This window comes from Leguminivora glycinivorella, chromosome 11, assembly GCF_023078275.1.
Source record: "Leguminivora glycinivorella isolate SPB_JAAS2020 chromosome 11, LegGlyc_1.1, whole genome shotgun sequence".
Lineage (NCBI taxonomy): Eukaryota > Metazoa > Arthropoda > Insecta > Lepidoptera > Tortricidae > Leguminivora > Leguminivora glycinivorella.
In genome coordinates this window covers 3,957,969-3,980,267 of record NC_062981.1, presented here as the reverse complement: position 1 = coordinate 3,980,267, position 22,299 = coordinate 3,957,969, and the positions used below count along the sequence as shown (strand labels likewise).

At 38.0% G+C, this 22,299-nt stretch overlaps 2 protein-coding genes across 3 annotated transcripts in view; one reads left to right on the top strand and one right to left on the bottom strand.

Annotated features, from left to right (window-relative positions):
- LOC125230999 (aquaporin-11) overlaps positions 1–22,299 on the top strand; it is a 47,050-nt gene that overhangs the window by 5,527 nt on the left and 19,224 nt on the right. For both annotated transcript variants that reach the window (XM_048136322.1, XM_048136324.1), the window contains exons 3-5: positions 10,380–10,563; positions 18,651–18,773; positions 19,894–20,045. In XM_048136322.1, the coding sequence (XP_047992279.1) occupies positions 10,380–10,563; positions 18,651–18,773; positions 19,894–20,045 (459 nt within the window). The remainder of the gene's footprint in view (positions 1–10,379; positions 10,564–18,650; positions 18,774–19,893; positions 20,046–22,299) is intronic.
- Positions 12,644–18,048, bottom strand: LOC125231002 (lectizyme-like). Its single transcript, XM_048136327.1, has 2 exons — positions 17,719–18,048; positions 12,644–12,882 (listed from the first exon to the last, which is right to left on the bottom strand). Exons 1-2 carry the CDS (start codon positions 17,940–17,942, stop codon positions 12,813–12,815), a joined length of 294 nt encoding a protein of 97 aa, XP_047992284.1. The 5' UTR covers positions 17,943–18,048; the 3' UTR covers positions 12,644–12,812.

Sequence of the window (22,299 nt, the reverse complement as noted above, 5' to 3'; positions counted from 1 at the left end):
AAATTTCTCTCAGTGTGGGCCTATTTAACCCCCGACGCAAATACGACGGGGTGTTATAAGTTTGACGTGTCTGTCTGTCTGTCTGTCTGGCTGTCTGTCTGTCTGTTTGTCTGTCTGACTGTCTGTCTGCCTGTCTGTCTGTCTGTCTGTGTGTGTGTGTGTGTCTGTGACATCGTAGCTCTCGAACGGATGAACCGGTTTAGATTTAGTTTTTTAGTCTGAAAGCTGAGTTATGATATATAAAAGATGATAATGACCACTCCACCACCGGAGTGCGAGAGAGACAACGAATGCAAGTGAATGATGAGAATGATGAGATGACGTCTTGCGACACAGTAGGCCTAGCACATGATTGCCGCGAGATAGATCACACATCTTCGTCTAACTATATCAATGAGATAAGGACGGGTAGTCTATCTCGCGGCGACATACTCTTGCGGCAATCATGTGCTAACCCTGCAGGTAAAATGCGTCTAAAAATATTGGCGGCTAACTGAATAGGCATAGGGGTTAGTGATAAATGCTACACAAAAATCTGCTATTGTTGTAAAAGGGCCATTTTGTTCAAAATCCTGTCCACCCCACTTTTTTTTTGGATTTGGAAATTTTTCACTCAGAATCGCGAGCTCTTTCAATTCTTATAGTAGAAAAAAAGTGTCCCAAGGTTCTTTTCCCATTCCGTTACCATTGTTTCATACATTTTGTATGGCGGTAACGGAATGGAAGGTTTGAAAAATGTATGGAAATCTTGGGACAGTTTTTGTCTCCTATCAGGATCGAAAGACCTCGCGATTCTGAGTAATAATCGCGTAAAAAATACCCATGTTACTAAAAAAAGTGGGGTGGACAACTTAAAAAAAAAATGGCCCAAAAATCTATTAAAATATTCTGCGGTTAACTAAATAGCCTATTGATAATAATGCTACATCAAAATTTGCTACTGTTGTAAAAATCTACTAAAAATATTTGCGAGTAACAAAATATACCATCGTTATTAAGAGGATACGGTAGCGAAAATGCTAAAACCGAAAGGAGCCCCCCTTTCAACTTGGGAAGTTTAGTTAAATATACAAGTGTCATTGACTAAATTTATCGAAAAAAAATTGTCCATTAAGAACAACTCAGTCAAAAGACTCAAAAGATATTTCAAAAAAATCTTTAAAATCGAGGTTCCACTCTCGACTCTTTCCTCCTTCAAAACTTAATCAATCGGAACGAAATTTGAAAATCTGAATAACAATGAAATAATCTATAATAATAATAATAAATCATATATTTCGAGCAAGTTACACTCATAATATTTGTTAGTAAAAAAAAAAAAATAACTGAATTCTAAGATATGTGTTAGTGCTTAAGCCTAAGAATACTTATAATTAATTATAACTATGTACATTTTCTTTTTTCTGAGTACGGCACATGTAGCCGACTGCAGCGTAGCAAAAAGGGGGAGTCCAACCTGTCCCCTATCATTTTCATGACGATGTTGGGGCTGGCGCGCACCCGGCGCACCAGGGATGCTGCTCTCTTGCGGATGGTGGCATAGAAACAATCGACCCTGGCTTCAGCGAACATCCCTGATGCGCTACAGAAGCGCGGCAGCCCCATCATCACCCGGAACGCGTTGTTATACTGGACGCGGAGAGCTTCGTAGGCTCGTTTCGTATATGACAGCCACATATTACATGAGTACAGTGAGGTGCAGTATGCTCTAAATAGTGTTACTTTCACCTCCCTGGTACATCGCGCAAACTTGCGGGCAATCATATTCGCCCGGACCGACAAAGCTCTCCGTTCTCTCTCTATGTCTTTATCGTCTTTGAGGTCTGCCGTCACTATGTGTCCTAAATATTTGAACATGTCCACCCTTTCTAGAACTTCCCCGTTTAGTTTGATGGGTGTTACTTCTGACGTTTTACTTCGGCCGACCTCAAAGACCATATATTTGCTTTTACATACATTATATTTCAAACCATGAGTTTCAGCGTATGTCTCACATACCTCTAGCAGCCTACGTATGCCCCCCACAGACGCGCTAAGCAGAACCGTGTCATCCGCATAGCTAATATTATTAAGGCATACATCGTCAATATGACACCCGACATGCATTCTGCTAAGCGCATCCAGTAGCTCGTTCATATATAGGCTAAATAGAGTTGGTGAGCTCAACCCCCCCTGCCTCACTCCGCACTGCAACCTATACGGGTCGGAGAGTGTGTCTGCCCATCTGACACAGTTGACCTGGTTCCCATACCAGTACCTGAAAATGTTGATCATTCCGATGGGAAGTTTAATGTCTTCAAGTTTCTTCCATAAAATATTGTATGAGACCAAGTCAAAAGCCCTAGATAGGTCGAGAAAGCAGGCATAAATAGGCGAATTTCTATCAACGTAATATTTAATAGTGTGCTTAAGGGCCAATATTGCATTTTCTGTAGACAATCCTTGTCTGAAACCAAACTGGTTATGATTCAATGCTACATACTCGTTTAACCGTATGTTAAGCACACTATCAAATATCTTAGCTATTACCGTTGCCAGTGATATCGGCCTATAATTATTTACATCAGATAGATCTCCCGTTTTATTTTTTACAATAGGCACAACTATCGTTCGCATTAAATCGTCTGGCAAATAAGAATGCGTTACACATAAATTAAATAACATAGCTAACACTCGCGCTAAATGGGGACCTACGTGCTGGAGATGTTCGATGCTGAGACAATCGTGACCCGGTGATTTTCCTCGAGACATTGCCTTCTGTGATCTATGTCGGACCGTTTAGCTTTTTTGGTTAATTGTTACCAATCTTGAGTATCACACCTTTTTTTGCGCCACAATGAAAAGGCCGTTTTTGGAAATTTTTGATTGGCTCTAGAGTCTTTAAAAAGCAGAATATCAAAAAAATCAAAACGGTCCGACACAGATAAAAATAATAACAATCTGTGTTGAACAATCATTGCTCAATCTTCAAAAACCAGGGAGGAAATAGTCGAGAGCGTTTGTATGGAGAATTGACCCCTACCGTATCGTCTTAAACGCTACAACAAAATACGCTATCGCGGCAAAACATGAATAGGCAAAAAGCTACAAGGATTTTTTGATTTCGAGGTATACGACTAACAAATGACTTGAACTCTCACTACTCTCAGCCTTGGGATCGATACTCCACTCTCCAGCGTCAATCCAGTCAAAACATCAACACCAAATGCACGCTCAAAAGCGTCAGTCGAAAGCCGAGACAGTATTGTAACTAATCCATCTCAATGTCAGCTCTACGCCTACTCACGATGGTCTAGTCTAAATAAGCCTGCCCATGGTGGTTACATGTTAATTCTGACGGGAACTAACAGACGCTGACACGATGCAGTTGCGTTTACAAATTGGTTGAGGGCCTACCGTGAGTTGTTAAGACGATACAGGAGGGGTCCATTCTCCATATAAACGCTCTCGACTATTTCCTCCCTGGTTTTTGAAGTTAGAGCAATGATTTTTTTCAAGACAGATTACTATTATTTTTATCAATGTCGGACCGTTTTGATTTTTTGATATTCTTATTTATAAAGCCCATCAAACATTTTCAAAAACGGCCTTATTGTTATGTCGCAAAAAAGGTGTAGTATTCAAAATTGGTAACAATTAGACAAAAAAAATTAACGGTCCGGCACAGATTATTTCATTGTTATACTTATTCAGATTCCCATGTTTCGTTACGACTGATTAAGTTTTGAAGGAGGAAATAGTCGAGAGCGGAACCTCGATTTTAAAGATTTTTCGCAATATCTTTTAACAGAGTTGTCCTGAATGGACAATTTTTTTTCGATAAATCTAGTTAATAACACTAGTATAGTTATTTAACTAAAGTTCCCAAATTGAAAGGGGGGCTTCCATTTTAGCATTTTCGTTCCTGTAGCGTCTTAATCAGGGGGTTACCATGAAGTACTAAAGACGTTCAGTTCAGGTCTGGAAAGGGATACAGCTACAGCAGTTAAATAGCTCCATCCCTCTCTCTCAACCTAAACTGAATTACTTCAGCAATTCATGGTAACCCGCCAGTTACTCGAAAGCATCACGGAAAACTGCATTTTCATAAACGTGCGAAAAGGAAATTCGTAACTCGTGGCGATTTAAAGCACTCCCTTTGGTCGTGCTTTAATTTATCGCCCCTTTATAAAACTCCTTCTTTTCCGCACTTGTATCGTAATGTATATTCAGGACAGATGGTGTTTTTTGCCCGCATTAGTGCGCAAAGTGGTTAATTTTTGTAAGGTCGAAACTTCAGAGGGCCATCTTTACTGAAAATCGTTGAACGATGAACGGTTTTTTTAAACAACTTTTTTAAAGACTCGATTTTGTTAAAATCGCTATGGAATCACCCAGGTGTGAAAATCTAGAGAATGAGATAATTTTCATCTCGATGAAAAGCGTCAGTTATCGAATCTCGATCAAACTTGTGCAATGAGGATATTGATGAAGTCTTCGCCCGATAAAAGTAAATGAAGAATTCAAGTTTTTCATTCCACAGAACGTAGCCAAGCACAAACGCTTACGATAACATCGTTATCGTATCTATCTCTATCGATCTTATACAACTGTATTGGCGCAACAGAGCCAGACTGCGTTCGATCGCCGTCCACCGTTAACGATTGTCATTTCGGCTAGACCGGCAGGGTAGCCAACATCACGCTAATATGGAAATTTTGCGATAGAGGTAGTTAAGATAAAGAAGTGATTATTATGCTAGGTATCCTACGCTTTTAAAATTTGAAGTCGCTGCGACATTTATATTTAAGGTACTTATATTACTTTCAGTGTTAGACTTTTAAAAGCCTAACGATATAGCGGTAAAATGTACTATTCATCACATCATCATATTATTTAAGAGCCAGGCTCTTGTGAGCATTTCTTTTTTTTGCCACTTTTATGAAGTGTGATATTTTTGAAAAAAAATATGCTATTTCTACTCAGAATTACTAGCCTTTTCAATCCTAGTAGTTAAAAAAATTGTCCCATACGATTTTTTCTTATTTTGTTACCATTTTCCGTACACGTTGTATGGGGTAACAAAAGAGGAAAGTAAAAAAAAATGTATGGAAATTATGGGACACTTTTTGTCTCCCAGTGAGATTGAAAGTACTCGTGATTCTGAGTACAATTGACCTAAAATTCCCTAAAACAATAAAAAAAAAATATTGGCAAAAAAAAATGCTCTTGTCTGGGTTGTCTGTGGAGTAAGCGCCATTCCGTTCTTTTCTCTGCCGCTTTTTTGAGGTCCTGGCCCCGTAGCCGAATGTAGATATCTATCTCTATCGCGCAATATGCAAGCGCGATAGAGATAGATATCTACTAGCGCTTCGTTTCGTGAGCGTTTCGTGAGCGATTGTGCCATTCGGCTAGCCACCCTGATACGTCACTACGTTGGTCTTTTCTTTAAGTTGGTCTAAAAACGCACGCCTCGGTCTTCCCCTGACTCTCCTCTTTTCTATTCGCCCTTCGATTATTGATTTTATGTAAGTATCGTGCCGTATCAGGTGCCCCAACATGTTTCCCCTTCTTTTTTCAATTGTTAGCAGAGATCTCTTCTCCTCGACTTGCTCCAATACTTGTCCATATGTTTCTCTCTCTTTCCAGCTTATACCTTCCATTCTTCTCCACGTCCACATTTCAAAAGCGTTCAGTCTGTCTCTCTCGCGCTGAGTTAGTCTCCACGCGCCACTTCCATAGTACTCCAGACGTAGGTCTTCACAAATCTCTTTCTAATTTTTCGGGATATTTTTGCTTTTAATAGGTGTTTTTTTTGCGTTGAAAGTTTTTTTAGCCATAGCTATACGTGTAATGCTGCCTAAGTATTTAATAAGATTTTTATAGGTTCTAGTTTGTATTTGTGCTTGGATGTTATTAATGTTAAATGTTAATGTATATTATTGTTTTAATATGCCTTTGCAAAAAAAAAAATAGTTCGAGTGTAAACTTGAAAGTAGAAAAGTACAATACCTACTGCCTTGAGTAACTTGATTTTTTTTTAACCCCCGACGCAAAAACGCCGTCGTTTTTGCGTCGGGGGTGTTATAAGTTTTTTTGCTATTTCTACTCAGAATTACTAGCCTTTTCAATCCTAGTAGTTAAAAAAATTGTCCCATACGATTTTTTCTTATTTTGTTACCATTTTCCGTACACGTTGTATGGGGTAACAAAAGAGGAAAGTAAAAAAAAATGTATGGAAATTATGGGACACTTTTTGTCTCCCAGTGAGATTGAAAGTACTCGTGATTCTGAGTACAATTGACCTAAAATTCCCTAAAACAATAAAAAAAAATATTGGCAAAAAAAAATGCTCTTGTCTGGGTTGTCTGTGGAGTAAGCGCCATTCCGTTCTTTTCTCTGCCGCTTTTTTGAGGTCCTGGCCCCGTAGCCGAATGTAGATATCTATCTCTATCGCGCAATATGCAAGCGCGATAGAGATAGATATCTACTAGCGCTTCGTTTCGTGAGCGTTTCGTGAGCGATTGTGCCATTCGGCTAGCCACCCTGATACGTCACTACGTTGGTCTTTTCTTTAAGTTGGTCTAAAAACGCACGCCTCGGTCTTCCCCTGACTCTCCTCTTTTCTATTCGCCCTTCGATTATTGATTTTATGTAAGTATCGTGCCGTATCAGGTGCCCCAACATGTTTCCCCTTCTTTTTTCAATTGTTAGCAGAGATCTCTTCTCCTCGACTTGCTCCAATACTTGTCCATATGTTTCTCTCTCTTTCCAGCTTATACCTTCCATTCTTCTCCACGTCCACATTTCAAAAGCGTTCAGTCTGTCTCTCTCGCGCTGAGTTAGTCTCCACGCGCCACTTCCATAGTACTCCAGACGTAGGTCTTCACAAATCTCTTTCTAATTTTTCGGGATATTTTTGCTTTTAATAGGTGTTTTTTTTGCGTTGAAAGTTTTTTTAGCCATAGCTATACGTGTAATGCTGCCTAAGTATTTAATAAGATTTTTATAGGTTCTAGTTTGTATTTGTGCTTGGATGTTATTAATGTTAAATGTTAATGTATATTATTGTTTTAATATGCCTTTGCAAAAAAAAAAAATAGTTCGAGTGTAAACTTGAAAGTAGAAAAGTACAATACCTACTGCCTTGAGTAACTTGATTTTTTTTTAACCCCCGACGCAAAAACGCCGTCGTTTTTGCGTCGGGGGTGTTATAAGTTTGACGTGTCTGTCTGTCTGTCTGTCTGTTTGTCTGTCTGTGTGTGTGTCTGTCTGTGGCATCGTAGCTCCCGAACGGATGAACCGATTTCGATTTAGTTTTTTTTATTTGAAAGCTGTGTTAGTCGGGAGTGTTCTTAGCCATGTTTCATGAAAATCGGTCTACTATGTCGCGGTCGGGGGTTTTTCAAAATTTTAATTTTGTGGTTAGGTTATTATAAGCCTAGGACATCGATTGCAAACGTTTAGTCTGCTTGACAAAAAGTTAAAATATTTCCTTATTTTTCAGAATGTATAATGGAACAGTAGGTAATATTTTGATTTCCTTCTAAAGATTCCTATTAAGTATTTCCTGACAACATTATTTAAATATTTTCCTCGTGCTTATTTTACAACCAATAATTTTCATAATAAACAAGTCACATCAAGTTAACATAATTTGAATGCCAGCATAAATAACTTCTCTAGGGGTTTAAATTTGCATTCAAAACATGTTCAGTTGACTTCCAGATTCACTTCGTTACTTGAAGTAGGTATCTACAAAGTAGGTGGGGCGGGGTGAATAACACCTTCTTGTTGTTTATGTTACAAAATGAACTTTTCACCACCCCAACTGGTAAAGGCTCTCTTTGCTATTCGAAAACAAATAGCATAATTGCATTTTATCCACGAGAGTGCAAAGTAATTTCACACTAAATTTTAACTTGATGTCTTAAGCGGATTGGTAGAATTTACTTGTATGATGATTTTGAATTAATTGATGGATTTGATTTAGTTTCATGTTTTATAGTCAGTATTTTGTTAGTGCTGGTGTGGTGAAAAATGTTGTTTCACTCGGTGGCAAAGTTTGTTTAACCTTCGTACCTTCATACCCTCGCAACGCTCAAGATTCCACTTTTTGACCCACTCGCTACGCTCGGGTATCAATGTTGGCACGTGCGGTTAAGACGATACAGGAGGGGTCAATTCTCCATACAAACGCTTTCGACTAGGTATTTCCTCCCTGGTTTTTGAAGATAGAGTAATGATTTTTTTAACACAAATTATGATTATTTTTATCTGTGTCGGTTCGTTTTCATTTTTTTTATATTCTTATTTTTAAAGACGCTAGATCCCATCAAACATTTCCAAAAACTGCGTTATTGATTATGGCGTGAAAAAGGTGTGGTACTCAAAATTGGTGGTGACAATAAGCAAAATAGACGAAATGGTCCAATATAGATTATTATTTCATTGTTATTCAGATTCTCAAATTTCGTTACGATTGATTAAGTTTTGAAGGAGGAAACAGTCGAGAGCAAAACCTAGGTTTTAAAGATTTTTTTGAAATATTTTTTAACTGAGTTGTTAAACTAGAATTCCCAAACTGAAAGGAGGGCTACTTTTTATCATTTTCGCTCCTGTAGCGTCTTAAATGTAAACCAAAAAAAAGTGTTGTATTTATCTACATGATGTATGAAAATCTCACAGGAAATAGACTGGAACCACGATTTGCTACCAACTTGGAGATATCCGCGGACAGTAAATAAAAACTAGACAAGCTTTCCAAAATTATATATATTGTGCTGCTCACTTAGGCAAACGATTAGACCAGAACTGACATGTTTACATATGTCACATTGTCTATTATCTTTGGTACACACGCACATTTTGATAAAAACACAACACGTTCTCATCATGATGATCATGAGTCTTGGGGGAGTACGATGAAGTATTTATCATTCGCAAACGAGTTTTAAATCCATGCTAAAAGTCATTAATCTGACATATGACAAAAATATTTTTACGTAAATAATACAAAAGAAATACACAATTAAGTACTAAAATTACTTGCCTACAAATGAAATGTATACTATACTATATTTTTGTAAGCTTGAGGTGGTTGAGTGTTTATTACACGTGCTCACCGCATATGTGAGTAATCCAGAGAGGTGATTTTGTGAATGACAATAAATCGATTGTGGCTGGAGAGGGCAGGGGGTGATTTTGTATTTGACGTGACTTTTACACTGTGCTTCCACATTTGACCAGAGGCTGTAAGTAAGTAGCTGAAAGGTGTCTCCTGTCCATTTCCTCCGAGATGAAAATATTCGATCCTTATAAAGTAAAAGTCAGTTTGTCAGTTTGTGTTCATATGTAAACATCGCTTCCGTTTGACTTCGGTAAATTGTTCTCTTTACCATGGCCATATTCAGCATTTTCTTTCAGGCCGTTAGTATATTATCTTAAATATGATCATAGGTCTGTTTATCATCATCATCATTTTAGCCTTTAATCGCCCACTGCTGAGCATAGGCCTCCATTCGTCCAGTTAATCTCATCCAGAAGTGCCCCTCAGCGCATAGCGGCCACCATTCGGTCAACATTTTGGTTCACCTGCCATCGCTCTGCCTGGCAACATGTCTCGTCCAATTCCTTTTTCTCCAACATGAAGAAAAAGGACGGCATGTTGCCTATGATCATATTTCCATGATAGTGGACTATCGGCCTCACAATACGGTTAAGAAAGTCATTATAACCAAACAAAGTCATTAGAACTCTCAAAAATATCTGTGACAATGAGTAAAAAGGTTATTCTAAGTATGAAGATGAAAATATTAAATAAAACTATGGAAACGGATTAAAACGCGTATAATGAATTTAAAACCTGAATGAATTTATATACCCAGAATGTTGCGAGAGGCCATTGAGATCAAAAAATATCCAAACTTTAATAGAGAGGATGGCTTTACTTTACCACCGGCTTGGGATCCAGTAGTACATCTGATAATGGAACAAGCACGACGAAGGCTGTGAGGCATATGTGTTGTATGGTGTTGGACATTTGCAGTTTGTTCTTTGTCAATTTTGTGTAGATTAATTGGTTAATTATTTTTTAACATAATAATGGTAAAATTTTTTGAATATTGTATAACTAGCTTTATTAATAGTGTGTGAACCTGCCTTAGAAATCTATATTATTTGTGGTCATGGTTCGTTAATATTTCTTGTATGTGGGTAGCTTTTGCACATTTTAATTTTTCCTCAGTCACCCGTTGACCACGAACGCTGTAAAGAGTTCGAAACGTCGGGATGTATTTTAAATTCATTATACGCGATTTAATCCGTTTCCATAGTTTTATTTCATGAGTAACTATCGCGGTAACCGAAGACAATATAATTCTTTTAATCTAATGTTCCAGGTAAACAAAGTGACCTTCGCCCCCCTAGTGGTATCAACGCTCTTCATCCTCCTGACGTCACTACTAGCGCACTGCGCGCGGCGCTTGGTGCAGAAGCTAGTTAAGGAGTCGTTCGTTCGCGTGCTTCTAGAGGAGGCCATTGCTGCGGCTGAGTTATGCGGCTGCTGCTTTGAGCTTATTATTGGTAAGTTTGAGCCAGGGCATTTCATCATCATCATCATCATCCTATCGCAGTCCACTGCTGGATTATAGGCCTCCCCAATTTCACGCCACCGTTTCCGATCTTCGGCTGCTCGCATCCAGCTGCTGCCAGCCATCCTGCGCAAATCGTCGCTCCACCTTGCCTGAGGGCGTCCTACACTACGCTTGCCGAGACGCGGTCTCCACTCAAGAACTCGTTTACCCCAACGGTTGTCGGTTCTCCGGCTAATATCATACGCATTTCATACGAGGGCCATTTTAATAAGCTTTTTTATTATTATTTAATTTGCCTTATTAATAGTATAATAATATTAGTTTGGGCCAAAACGTAGAGGCTAAATTTGACCCACTTCTCGGTTTCCGATTGAGTTGAAATTTTGCACACATATGCAAATCACGTGACTATGCAATATTATAGTATAATGGAGCTGACCTGATGATGGAGCGAAAGGTGGTCATGGGAACTGTGTTATGAAACGTAGTATCCGCATCGAGTAAGGGGTTTTTAGAAAAGTCTCGGAGAGCAGTAGATGACTGTTGAAAGAAAGGTACAGTCGGCCATAAAATCTTGTGCAAAAATGAATTTTCTGCAAAAATACTTATTTTCAAAGTTGTCCACCCCACTTTTTTGTAACATGGGTATTTTTTACGCGATTCATATTCAGAATCGCGAGATCTTTCGATGCTGATAGGAGAAAAAAAATGTTCCAAGATTTCCATACATTTTTCAAACCTTCCATTCCGTTACTGCCATACAAAATGTATGAAAAAATGGTAACGGAATGGAAAAAAACCTTGGGACACTCTTTTTCTCCTTTTAGGATTGAAAAAGATCGCGATTCTGAGTGGAAACTACATAAAAATTTCCAAACCAAAAAAAAAAAAGTGGGGCAATTTTAAAAAAAATGGCCCACTAGAGAGCGGACAAGCAGCCGGCGGACTTGTTGCACTTGTTAGCTTATTACAGTGAAATGAAATGAAATGAAATATTTTATTGTGTGTTGAGTTCAGGTTACAATGGTTGCAGGTCTAATAGCTCATAATATTAGTGCTATCCTCCAAACCCTACCACGCTGGTATGTTACACACATTAGGTCCACATCTACTAAAGTACTATAATAAAAATTAAAATTATTATATTACATATTTAGTCCTTATATAAAATCATTAGTTCAAAAGTTCAAAATCAAAACATTTTTTGAAATTATAATAACTTTTATTTATCAGCCACTGCTTAGTCATTTTTCGAAATCTGCTGAGATTCTTGTCTTTAAACCTATCTGGTATCTTATTAAATGTTGATCATTATATAAGTAATTATTTGATGTCACCTTAACCTTAAAATTTTATGTTTGTCGTTGTCATGTACACAGACATGGAAATGATGCGTGTGTATTACGCAGTAGCCCAATAGGAGGACCATATACGAGTGTGTGTCGGTTGAAGATCTTGCGACAGGCGTTTTCAATACAAATCCATAGTATGCCTGAGTTCCGGCAACCATAGACACTCTACTGTCAAGAAACCACTATCATTCTTGCAGAAGTAGTCATATATTTATTGAAGAAATTCTGAAATCGTTACTTTAGGCAATACCCACTTCATGATAGTTTATAACCATACATTTTCATTGTGTTATAAATCCACTCCCAGCAAGTACTGATGGCAGTATAATGCGCAATATTATCGTGACTACTAGACGCCGAACCCACCCCCACTATTCTACCATCATATATTACCGGACCACCGGAATCTCCTCCACGTATGCCTTGCTCGCGGTTCGAGCACTTAGGTGCGATCACCAGGCAGGGTCCTCCCAGATAGGCGTTATACGGACGGATAACCAATGCCTCACCCACCTGCACAGGCATATATTCATCCCTTGGATGCATCTCGTATGAACCTATGGATGTTCCACCAAACCCAGCATATTTCACCGGTAGGCCGGTAAGGGCCTTGTAATCAATGGCTGATAGTCTTCCAATCGTCTTATTGTGGATATAGTCAGTTTGGAGAAGAGCAATGTCGCAGTCTGCTGGATGAAGTATTATTTGAAGCACTTTTGCAACTCTCACTCTTTCTTCCCTCACGGTGAAATTTGTGTATTTTATAAAATATTGTTCGTGATAGATACAATGGGCAGCAGTGAGGACCCAGTCGTGAGCGATAAGGCTGCCTGTACACCATTTTTGTCCTTCAGGGGTCAGCATGTAGACCACAAACGAAAATTCGTTATGGACATCCATCATACCTTTGTAGACTCTTAGAGACCGTCTTCGCCCTTCGCCGCAGAAGCACAGAGCTATAAAAATCAGAATCACTTTTAGCCGCATGTGAAAAGACTCCGGATGGAAGCACGTACTTATTTTATGGAATATAGAAATATATTGAAGTTTGCCGATTAATTCTATAACCGGAGGTTTCACTTATAAATGTCTATCCAGTAATGAAATTTTCTTGAAACAAAGAACAATATTCGATATTTATTAAGTATGTTTTTATTTTGTAAATAAAATCAGACTATTTTTATAGACGTTAAGATGAATGGTATTTTTTTAATACATATGTATGAGTTTAATTTAAAAAATCACTCCATAATATTGGACATTGAAGGCAGAATCACTTAGAATATCCAGCGCGGTCGTTGTTAATTCTCCGATCAAAAAGTGACCTACTTAACTATTTACATATAAATACAATTGATTTTTCGAAACCGCCTTGTTTTATTGCATTTTTATCGATAAGTGCTTCAACGAGCGTGTACCTTAATAACGTGTATAAAATATAACTTTGTGACGTGACTAACTGTTTTTCAACGGAGAGCGGAAACTACACAAAACCAAGATTTAGTTTACACACATCAGCAATCAGCATATATTAGCAGTGGATTCAAAGTACAATGGAATAGCATGGTTACAAACTATCTTGAAGTGCGTACTTGTAATACTTAATGGAGTATTATAGTAGAAGTGTAAAGGTTATAATTATAGTGAATTGACGGAGAACGTGTGCAAGAAACGCAAAGACTTAAGACAATGACAGTCTTTAGAATGCGGGGCTTGCATGATTCCTAGCTGTTGAGGGAGCCAGTATAATTGTGTCGCTTAACTTCAAAACTGGATAAATCCATTCTGCTCTATCTTTCAGATCATATTATATTTTTTATATATTCAACCTTAAAGCAGAATGGATTTACCCAGGTTTGAAGTTAAGCGACACAATTATATATTTAAAAAAAGTCTAGGGGACAAAACATTGTTTAGGGGAACAAAACAGCTTTGGGCATGAAAGTCATGAAACCCTCTCTCAATAAAATAATGAATTAATGATACCTAAAAATTGTTTTGCGCTAATCCATAAATCCACCGATGTTTAAATTTTACCGATGACATTGCACCACCCTTTGTCGTTCTTATGAGACTGGTAAATCAAAGCTATGATCTTTGTTACCTATCTATTCCATATAGTTTCTTTACTATCCTGGTGTATAGTGTCCCACTGCTGGGCAAAGGCCTCCCCTCGCTTCTTCCACTCAAGCCTGTCACTCGTGTTATAGTAAAGTAAATTCATTACTTCCAACCTTATCCTGCCAACGTGGATAGAATGCGTTCAACTCATCCCGCCATCTCCTTTTCAGTCTGCCTGAACCCCGGCCTGCACCCTATTCCATCTAGTCCTATAATAAAACTCTAAAATGCATGCCAGGCTTTTCGGACAAGCGTGGACAGTCAATACCCGTCCATTGCTATCAAGGAAGCCTACATTGCATCTGACTAGATCTTAATCTATAGTACAATGCTATTGAAGTTATGAAACCAGTCAGGGACACTATTATGTATGTGGTAGTGAATGAACAACCCTGATGCAAACCTTTTCCGATATTACTGCTGAATGCAAGCATGTATTTTTTTTCTAGCCTATATAATTAATGGCGTCTGCCTAGCCTATACTGCTGGGCAAAGGCCTCTCCCCTCAACCTCCATGACTCCCTGCTTAGGGCCTCTTCCGGCCAGTTAGTGAGGAAGGTATCTAGGTCATCACTCCATCTCCTTCTGGGCCTGCCGCATTTACATGTATATAAAGTTATTTACTAGAATATATGTAGACAATCTGATACTGTTTAACGTGACTTTTTAGCCCTATTTATGGCTTACTTTTATATGATTTTTAGATAATAAAGTATTTACTTTACAGACATGGGGACCAGAATTTATAACATAAACATATAAACATAAACATAGCATATTTACATTAAATCCAACAAATACTTAAAATAAGCGATGGTTTACATTTACCCGAACTAGGATACCCTGTGTCTCAGGCGAAACATTCACACACACATTCAAATAAGTGGGTATGAGAGTAAATGCGTTTTCACATTATAAAATCCTATCGGATGTGGGATAGGACCCACATCCTATTATACCTATTAAAGACGCCATCTTTGATATTTTTTTGAATTCTTTCCTACGTCCCATATATCGGATCTGATAATGTGAAAATGCACTAACTATAACCTCTTGTCGCCCAATGTGCAATGAGATGTAGGTACATTCGGGTTCAATGGAATTTTAACTTTTTGTGAATCAAATAGGATCAAAATTCTCTAGCAAATCTTTTGTACGGTGGGCGTTACGAGGATAAAGGTCAAAACTTGGGCCATTTTTTTCAAAGTTGTCCACCCCACTTTTTTTGTAACATTGGTATTTTTTTACGCAATTCATACTCAGAATCGAGAGCTCTTTCGATCCTGATAGAAGAAAAAAAATGTCCCAAGATTTCCATACATTTTTTTCGAACCTTCCATTCCGTTACCGCCATACAAAATGTATGAAAAAATGGTAACGGAATGGGAAAAACCTTGGGACACTTTTTTTCTCCTATTAGGATTGAAAGAGCTCGCGATTCTGAGTGGAAAATACATAAAAAATTCCCAATCCAAAAAAAGTTTTAAAAAAATGGCCCACTTTAAGATGGAGTGTTGACACGATCAACATTACAATGTCGATAAATAAAATTAATCTTATATCTTATATTATTAAACGAGCAATTCTTGTATATTTATTTATTTATTTATTTATTTATTTATATATACCGACGATCTCGGAAACCGCTCTAACGATTTCGCTGAAATTTGTTTTGTGGGGGTTTTCGGGGGTGAAAAATCGATCTAGCGTAGCCTTAGATCCCGGAAAACGCGAATTTTCGAGTTTTCATGAGTTTTTCTTTCGCATTTGTAAACGTAAAATATGGTCCTTAATTTCGCCGCGCGCGCATCGATTCCGCGTAGCTCAGTCGCACGAGGTCGGTCTAATGTACGCAGATAAATCGTAGGTGTCAGGGTTTCGAACCCCGGCCAGAAATTAAGTTTTTGTTTTTTTGTCTTTTTTTTTGTTTTTGTATTTATAAGAGTTTTTTTTTTATCTAAAGACGTGATATATTATAAAATAGAACCGAGCGAAGCTCGGTCGCCCAGATATTAATAAATAAATTAAGTTAGGTAATACAATTTAAGACAACCTACTTATTACTACAGTCTAATTAAAGGATGTTTTCAACAAAATAGGTATAAAATTAAATTGAAACAAATAGCAAAAGTAAAATTTTAGATACAAAATTGACTGCAGCACTTGGTTGAGTAGTTCACGAACAAGCTTGAAACTTAATAATATTTTAATGAGAACTTCATTTTGAACTATTTTTTTGCCTTCGACTTTTGCGGGGAATACGAAAACGTTCTGATATTAAATTCATTTCAAATGAAACGATTGTTTTATAGATTTGTGATATCTGGGAAAAATTTTATTACAAAATTCCAATAAAACCTTTCTTACTCGAAGGCAAGGACGATACAATACGGGACAGACAAAGCCCATACAAAAAAGCGTACTCCTGAAATGTATGGGTTTAATTTTAGGCTTAAAACTAGATGGCGCTATTTCGCAGCCGGGAAGTGGCCAAAATCATAATTTTGCGTGTTTTTATCTTTTATACTTACGACACAGTGTCATTATTTAACAATAACTCAATTGCAACAATAAATTGCTCTGATAATTAGATTAAATTAAGATTATAATATATGTAATGAACTATTCATAAGAGCTTGTAATTAGGCTTACATACATATAAGTTTGAGTTTGAGTATCGTTGTATGACGTCATGTCGTCACATTCTAAGAAATGAAAATTAATTAAATATGAGCACTGAGATACAATAAAACAAAAAGACTAAATGAAAAATAAAATCAATATCATCCTATCTACATGATAATCTACAACATACTTATTCACTTTGTGTAGGTACCTACTATTATTTACCAGAGAGGTATTATTTCACCAGAGAGGTAGGAATACTGTACACCTTTCTCCAAAGGGTCGGCAACGTATATGGTCCTCCGATGATGCTCATATCCATACGCCATGATAACCGCTTCCCATCAAGCACCTAGGTATTTTTTTAAAAACACAGTTGAAAAAAACACATTCGAAGCGGTATTAGGTATTTTAAAAAAACATGCATACCCACCCAGGCTTAAACTATTACACTTTTACTATAGTACTCCATTAAGTACTTACTTCAAGATAGTTTGTAACCATGCTCTTCCATTGTATTTTTAATCCACTGCAAGTATATACTGACAGCTGCATAGTTCATAATATTATCGTCATTAGTTGATGAACTAGCCACTCCTGCTATTCTACCATCATAAATTAATGGGCCTCCTGAATCTCCTCCACGTATGCCTTGCCCTCGTTCTGAGCACTTGGGTGCAAGAACTAAAGACGGACCTTCATAATATATATGATAAGGTATCACAAGTGCCTCACCTACTTGCAGAGGCATTAATATCTCATCTTCATAATCATACTCATCTTCTTCAGAAGAGTCTACTGTTCCACCAAAACCAGCGTATTTAACCGGCAGACCGGTAAGGGACTTATAATCAATAGCTGATAATCTTCCAACCGCTTTATTGTAGATATATGTAGTTTTAATTAGAGCAATATCGTTGTATAGTATACGATTATCATATACTTCCATGGAAGAATCAGGCGGTGCAATGTATGCTGGATGACGAAAAAATTTAAGCGTCGTTGCAAAACTGAATTTTCCTTGTGTTTCAGTAAAGTTAGTGTACCTTATAATATGCCATTCAGTAATAATGGTGCAATGGCCAGCAGTTACGACCCAATTGAGAGCAATAAGGCTGCCCGTACACATTCTATCCCCTTCAGGGCCCTCCAAGCTGACCGCAAATGGGAACTCGTTGTAGATGTCCTCCATTCCTTGGTGGACTCTGAGAGACCGTCGTCGTCCTTCGCCGCAGTAACACAGTGTTACTAGAATCATGGTCTGCCACATTTTGAACGATTGAATGAGAATGCCGCAACTTTATGCATATAAAAAGTTTTCAAATAAATCAGTACGAAGTACGAAGCGAAGTCATTCTGGCCCCAGTGTAATGTGACGGTCACAAACGTAATACAGCTACAACAACTAGGGCCAGAATTATTATGTTTTATACTGAAATATATATGTATGTGTTAAGCTATTTCGAAACTTACGCGAAATAAAATTATTTTATTAAATCTTCATCGATAAGCGAACGCACTTTCACAACGTTCTTACAACATGTCACAACATAATTAAGTACATAATATTACTCGAATGTAGTCGTATCCTCATGGCTGAGGGACTTGATAACTGTGGACACTGCTTACCACTGTCACAGACGTTATTCTGTCCTCCCAATGTGCAACGTGTCAAACGTGTGCCCATCCATTCATTTCTACGCTTTCTTGCCACCTGGCCCGTGCTCATCAGCTTGTCGAGACTATCCGGTCCAGTCATTGTGAGATGACCAAAGAAACCAACTACACGTTCGGTGTTTGTGGAGTTTCGTTTTAATACCAAGTACGTCGAGAATGGATGCATTTGCATCAATATTTATTTTACATTTGCGGTTAAACAATTGGGCTTCCTTGTAGAACAAATAAATATTGCATATTTTCTATCAAGCACAAACGTCTACGAGCGATGACATTTTTAAACTAGTTTTTTTTATTTCAGTGGCAGACAACTTTGGCGTGGGCACGTATGCCATATTCCTGTTCGCGCTTACAATCTGGTGGTCACTCAACTGGGGGGAGGCGACGGCCTGTCCGTACACCCATATTGAAGATATTATTGAAGGTAAGGCGAACAAAAACGTATCACAGACCAAAGTGGAAAGCCCCACTAACCGTTAGTTTGTACAGTCGAGTTCATTAATATGTGTACATTTCTTCACCTTAACTCGTTGCATTATTGCACCTTATGGTGAAACCCTTTTCACCTTATGGTGAAAAAGTGTACACGTATTTATGAACTCGACTGTACGACAGTTGGGGTCGGACGTGGGTCGGACAGTTCGGCTCGCATTTCCTATATAGCATAGCACTGCACTCAAGCTTGCTCTCGCTACGCTCGCGGTTCAATATTGGAATCTTTCGCTTGCTCGGGTATCAATATTGGCACGTGCGGTTAGGGCATTTTCGCGATAACAATCACCAAAAAAAATATTTCTAAGGTAGGTAAATTTTATGTTTTCCCTAAAATCAACGAGCCCTTTCGATCTAGGACAAAAAACAAGAGACAAAAAAATGGTCCCAAAATTTTCTATTATTTCACATACTTCACACTTTATAACCGCTCTACAAAGTGTTTGAAAAAATGGTAACGAAGTGGAAAAATTAAATTTGGGACGATTTTTTTTTACCTAGTAGAATCGAAAGGGCTCGTGATTCTGAGTAGGAAATACAGTAAATTTACCTATTTTGAAAAAAAAAAAAGGTTTTGAATCTTTTTTCGCGAAAATGCCCGTTAAACAAAAATTTGCCCCCTTGTAAAAGAAATAACTATTTCCCCTCACTAGCTCGGAAACACGTGTTTTGTCCTTTAATACCAACGGTTAAAACGCATTTTATCCACTAGTGGGTAAAGTAATTTGACCTTGAATAAAGTCAAAATTACTGCTTTAAAATTGAAGTAGGTGAATCTAGTAATAAAGATGATTTTCCACCTGTGGAACTACTGGAAGCAGTGATAAACGCATTTGCGTTGTAGTTTCCTCGCTATAGTGAGGGGAAAAGTTTTGTGTTACACTCGGGTGCAAATGTATTTTACTTCTCGTGTGTTAAAAAACTCGCAAGTTCAGGATTCTATTCTCGAACTTCGACTATAGAATCCTTTCACTTGCTCGCTTTTCAATTCCACACTCGGCGTTAAAATGCAACTTTGCCCCCTTGTATAACAAATAACAATTTTTTGTCAGGCAAAGGCGATGTCCGCAAAGCCTTACTGAAGACCTGGGCAGAGCTTGCCGGCGGCCTGCTGGTGTTCAAATACGTGCAGATGTACTGGGCTCTGGAGATCTCTGAGACACACAAGGACAAGGCTTTTGAGGACTGCAAGGCTGATTTACAGGTAAGACTTTCTGAAGTTTGATCAGAACTAGAGATGGGCCGAACACGGACTTTGCCGAATACGAATATTCGGCCGAACATTCGGTTCCACCATATTTTAAATCCTGGCTTAGAGTAAAAAAATTGGTAATTGGGTACATTCTGTACTAACTAAGGCTCTTAATGTTCCTATAATTTAGTGCATAAGAAAATTTAGATTTTTGTTTCTTAAGCTATCTTATTTTTACTTTTTTACATAATTATTGTAAGTACTTATATTTAACGCATTTATAACCCCCTTTGGTCCTTAGAATCCTGAAATAGGATGTCATTTTCCCATGAATTACGAAATAACTTACGCTATTTATTTACTTTGTTTATTCGGTAAATATTCGGCAATATAACCGAACTATTCGGCCGAATACGAACATTGAAAAACTTTTAACTTCTGATTAGCAGAAACGTCTGCAATCGATGCCACTAGGCTTAGAATAAATTTTAAAAGTGGTGAACTGGTGAATTTCCAATATGACTTGGAACTCCGTTTGCCGTTTAAGAAGTTTAACACTCTTACGGTAGATGTCGCTACGGGTCCCATTGACCTTAGTAGTGGAAAATTTCGCTGGCTTGGTTGAAGTCTTGGTGGCTCAGTTGGCAGAGCGCTGGAATATTTATCCAGAGGCCGTGAGTTCAAGTCTCACCCAAGGCAGACATTTTCCACTTTTAAAAATTGAAAAACTTGCCGAATATGCCGAATACCGAATATTTACCGAATATTCGGCCCATCTCTAATCTAATCAGAACCAGACCCAGCAAATATTCGTATGATTTTCCTTGACCCTTTGCCCATTTTTGAGACTGCCTGAAAATCCATACTAATATTATGAATGGGAAAGTGTGTGTCTGTTTGTTTGTCCGTCTTTCACGGCAAAACGGAGCGACGAATTGGAGATAGTTGAAGGGATGGAGAGTGACATAGGCTACATTTGTGTCTTATTAACGCAAGCGAAGCCGCGGGCAAAAGCTAGTAAATCATAATTACATGCGACAAAAAAGTTTAAGATAATTGTCAAGAAGAGATCGTTCTTAGACGATGAGCAAATTTGCAGGTACTTTAAAAATGTTCAAAACTGTAAAGACTGCAATTTTTTTTTTCACATCACATTTTTTTATGTTGTTAAATCGTTATACCTTTTTTCATTACAGTTTTCAGTACCTACTTAATTTAAATATCCATGCAACTAGGGAACATAATTGAATTCAGCACGAATCTTCTACTTCTGAGTAATGAGTTTAGACTTTAATTCGTAGGAAGCTCATTACTTAGGCAACCTTCGCCCGAGCTAACAGTTAGAAATGTTCTGGGAAAGTTTGAGGTTCTGAGTCACAGACCACCTCTCCAGAGTTACACATGATTGTAGTTGTAGCTTGCACAACTAGCATGCCAGCCACGTACAAAATTCTACCCAAAATGGCATGCCAGGGTACGTAACCAAATGCACAAACACTCCCGATAATATGTGTCGCTTAACTTCAAACTAGGGTAAATCCATTCTGCTGACACATATCGATATTGGCTCTTCCGTATTGGCGCGACAGAGCCAGACTGCTTTTCAATCGGCGCCTAGCGTCAAAGATTGTCATTCGGCTAGGCTGGCAGTTGAACCTTGTCGTATATTCTGACATAGCATTTAACGATCGAAAACGGAGTAGAATGCATTTTATATTTCTCGAAGTGCTAAAGGGCAATTTCGCGAGAAAAGGTACAAAAACTCATTATTTCTAAAATAGGTAAATTTAATGTTTTTCCTTCTCATAATCACGAGTCCTTTCGATCCTACTAGGTGAAAAAAGCGTCTCAAATTTAATTTTTCCACTTCGTTACCATTTTTGGAACACTGTACAGACAGCGGTTATACAAAGTGGAAAATATACAATACTAGCTTTTGCCCGCGGCTTCGCTCGCTTTAGAAAGAGACAAAAAGTAGCCTATGTCACTCTCCATCCCTTCAACTATCTACACTTAAAAAATCACGTCAATTCGTCGCTCCGTTTCGACGTGAAAGACGGACAAACAAACAGACACACACACTTTCCCATTTATAATATTAGTATGGATAATAGAAAATTTTGGGACCTTTTTTGCCTCTTTTCTTGTCCTAAATCGAAAAGGTTCGTGATTCTGGGTAGGAAAAATATAAAATTACATCCCTCAACCGGGGTGGCTTTAGGAAAATTTGCGGTTACTTTGATGGTGTTTGAACGGCTTTAAAATT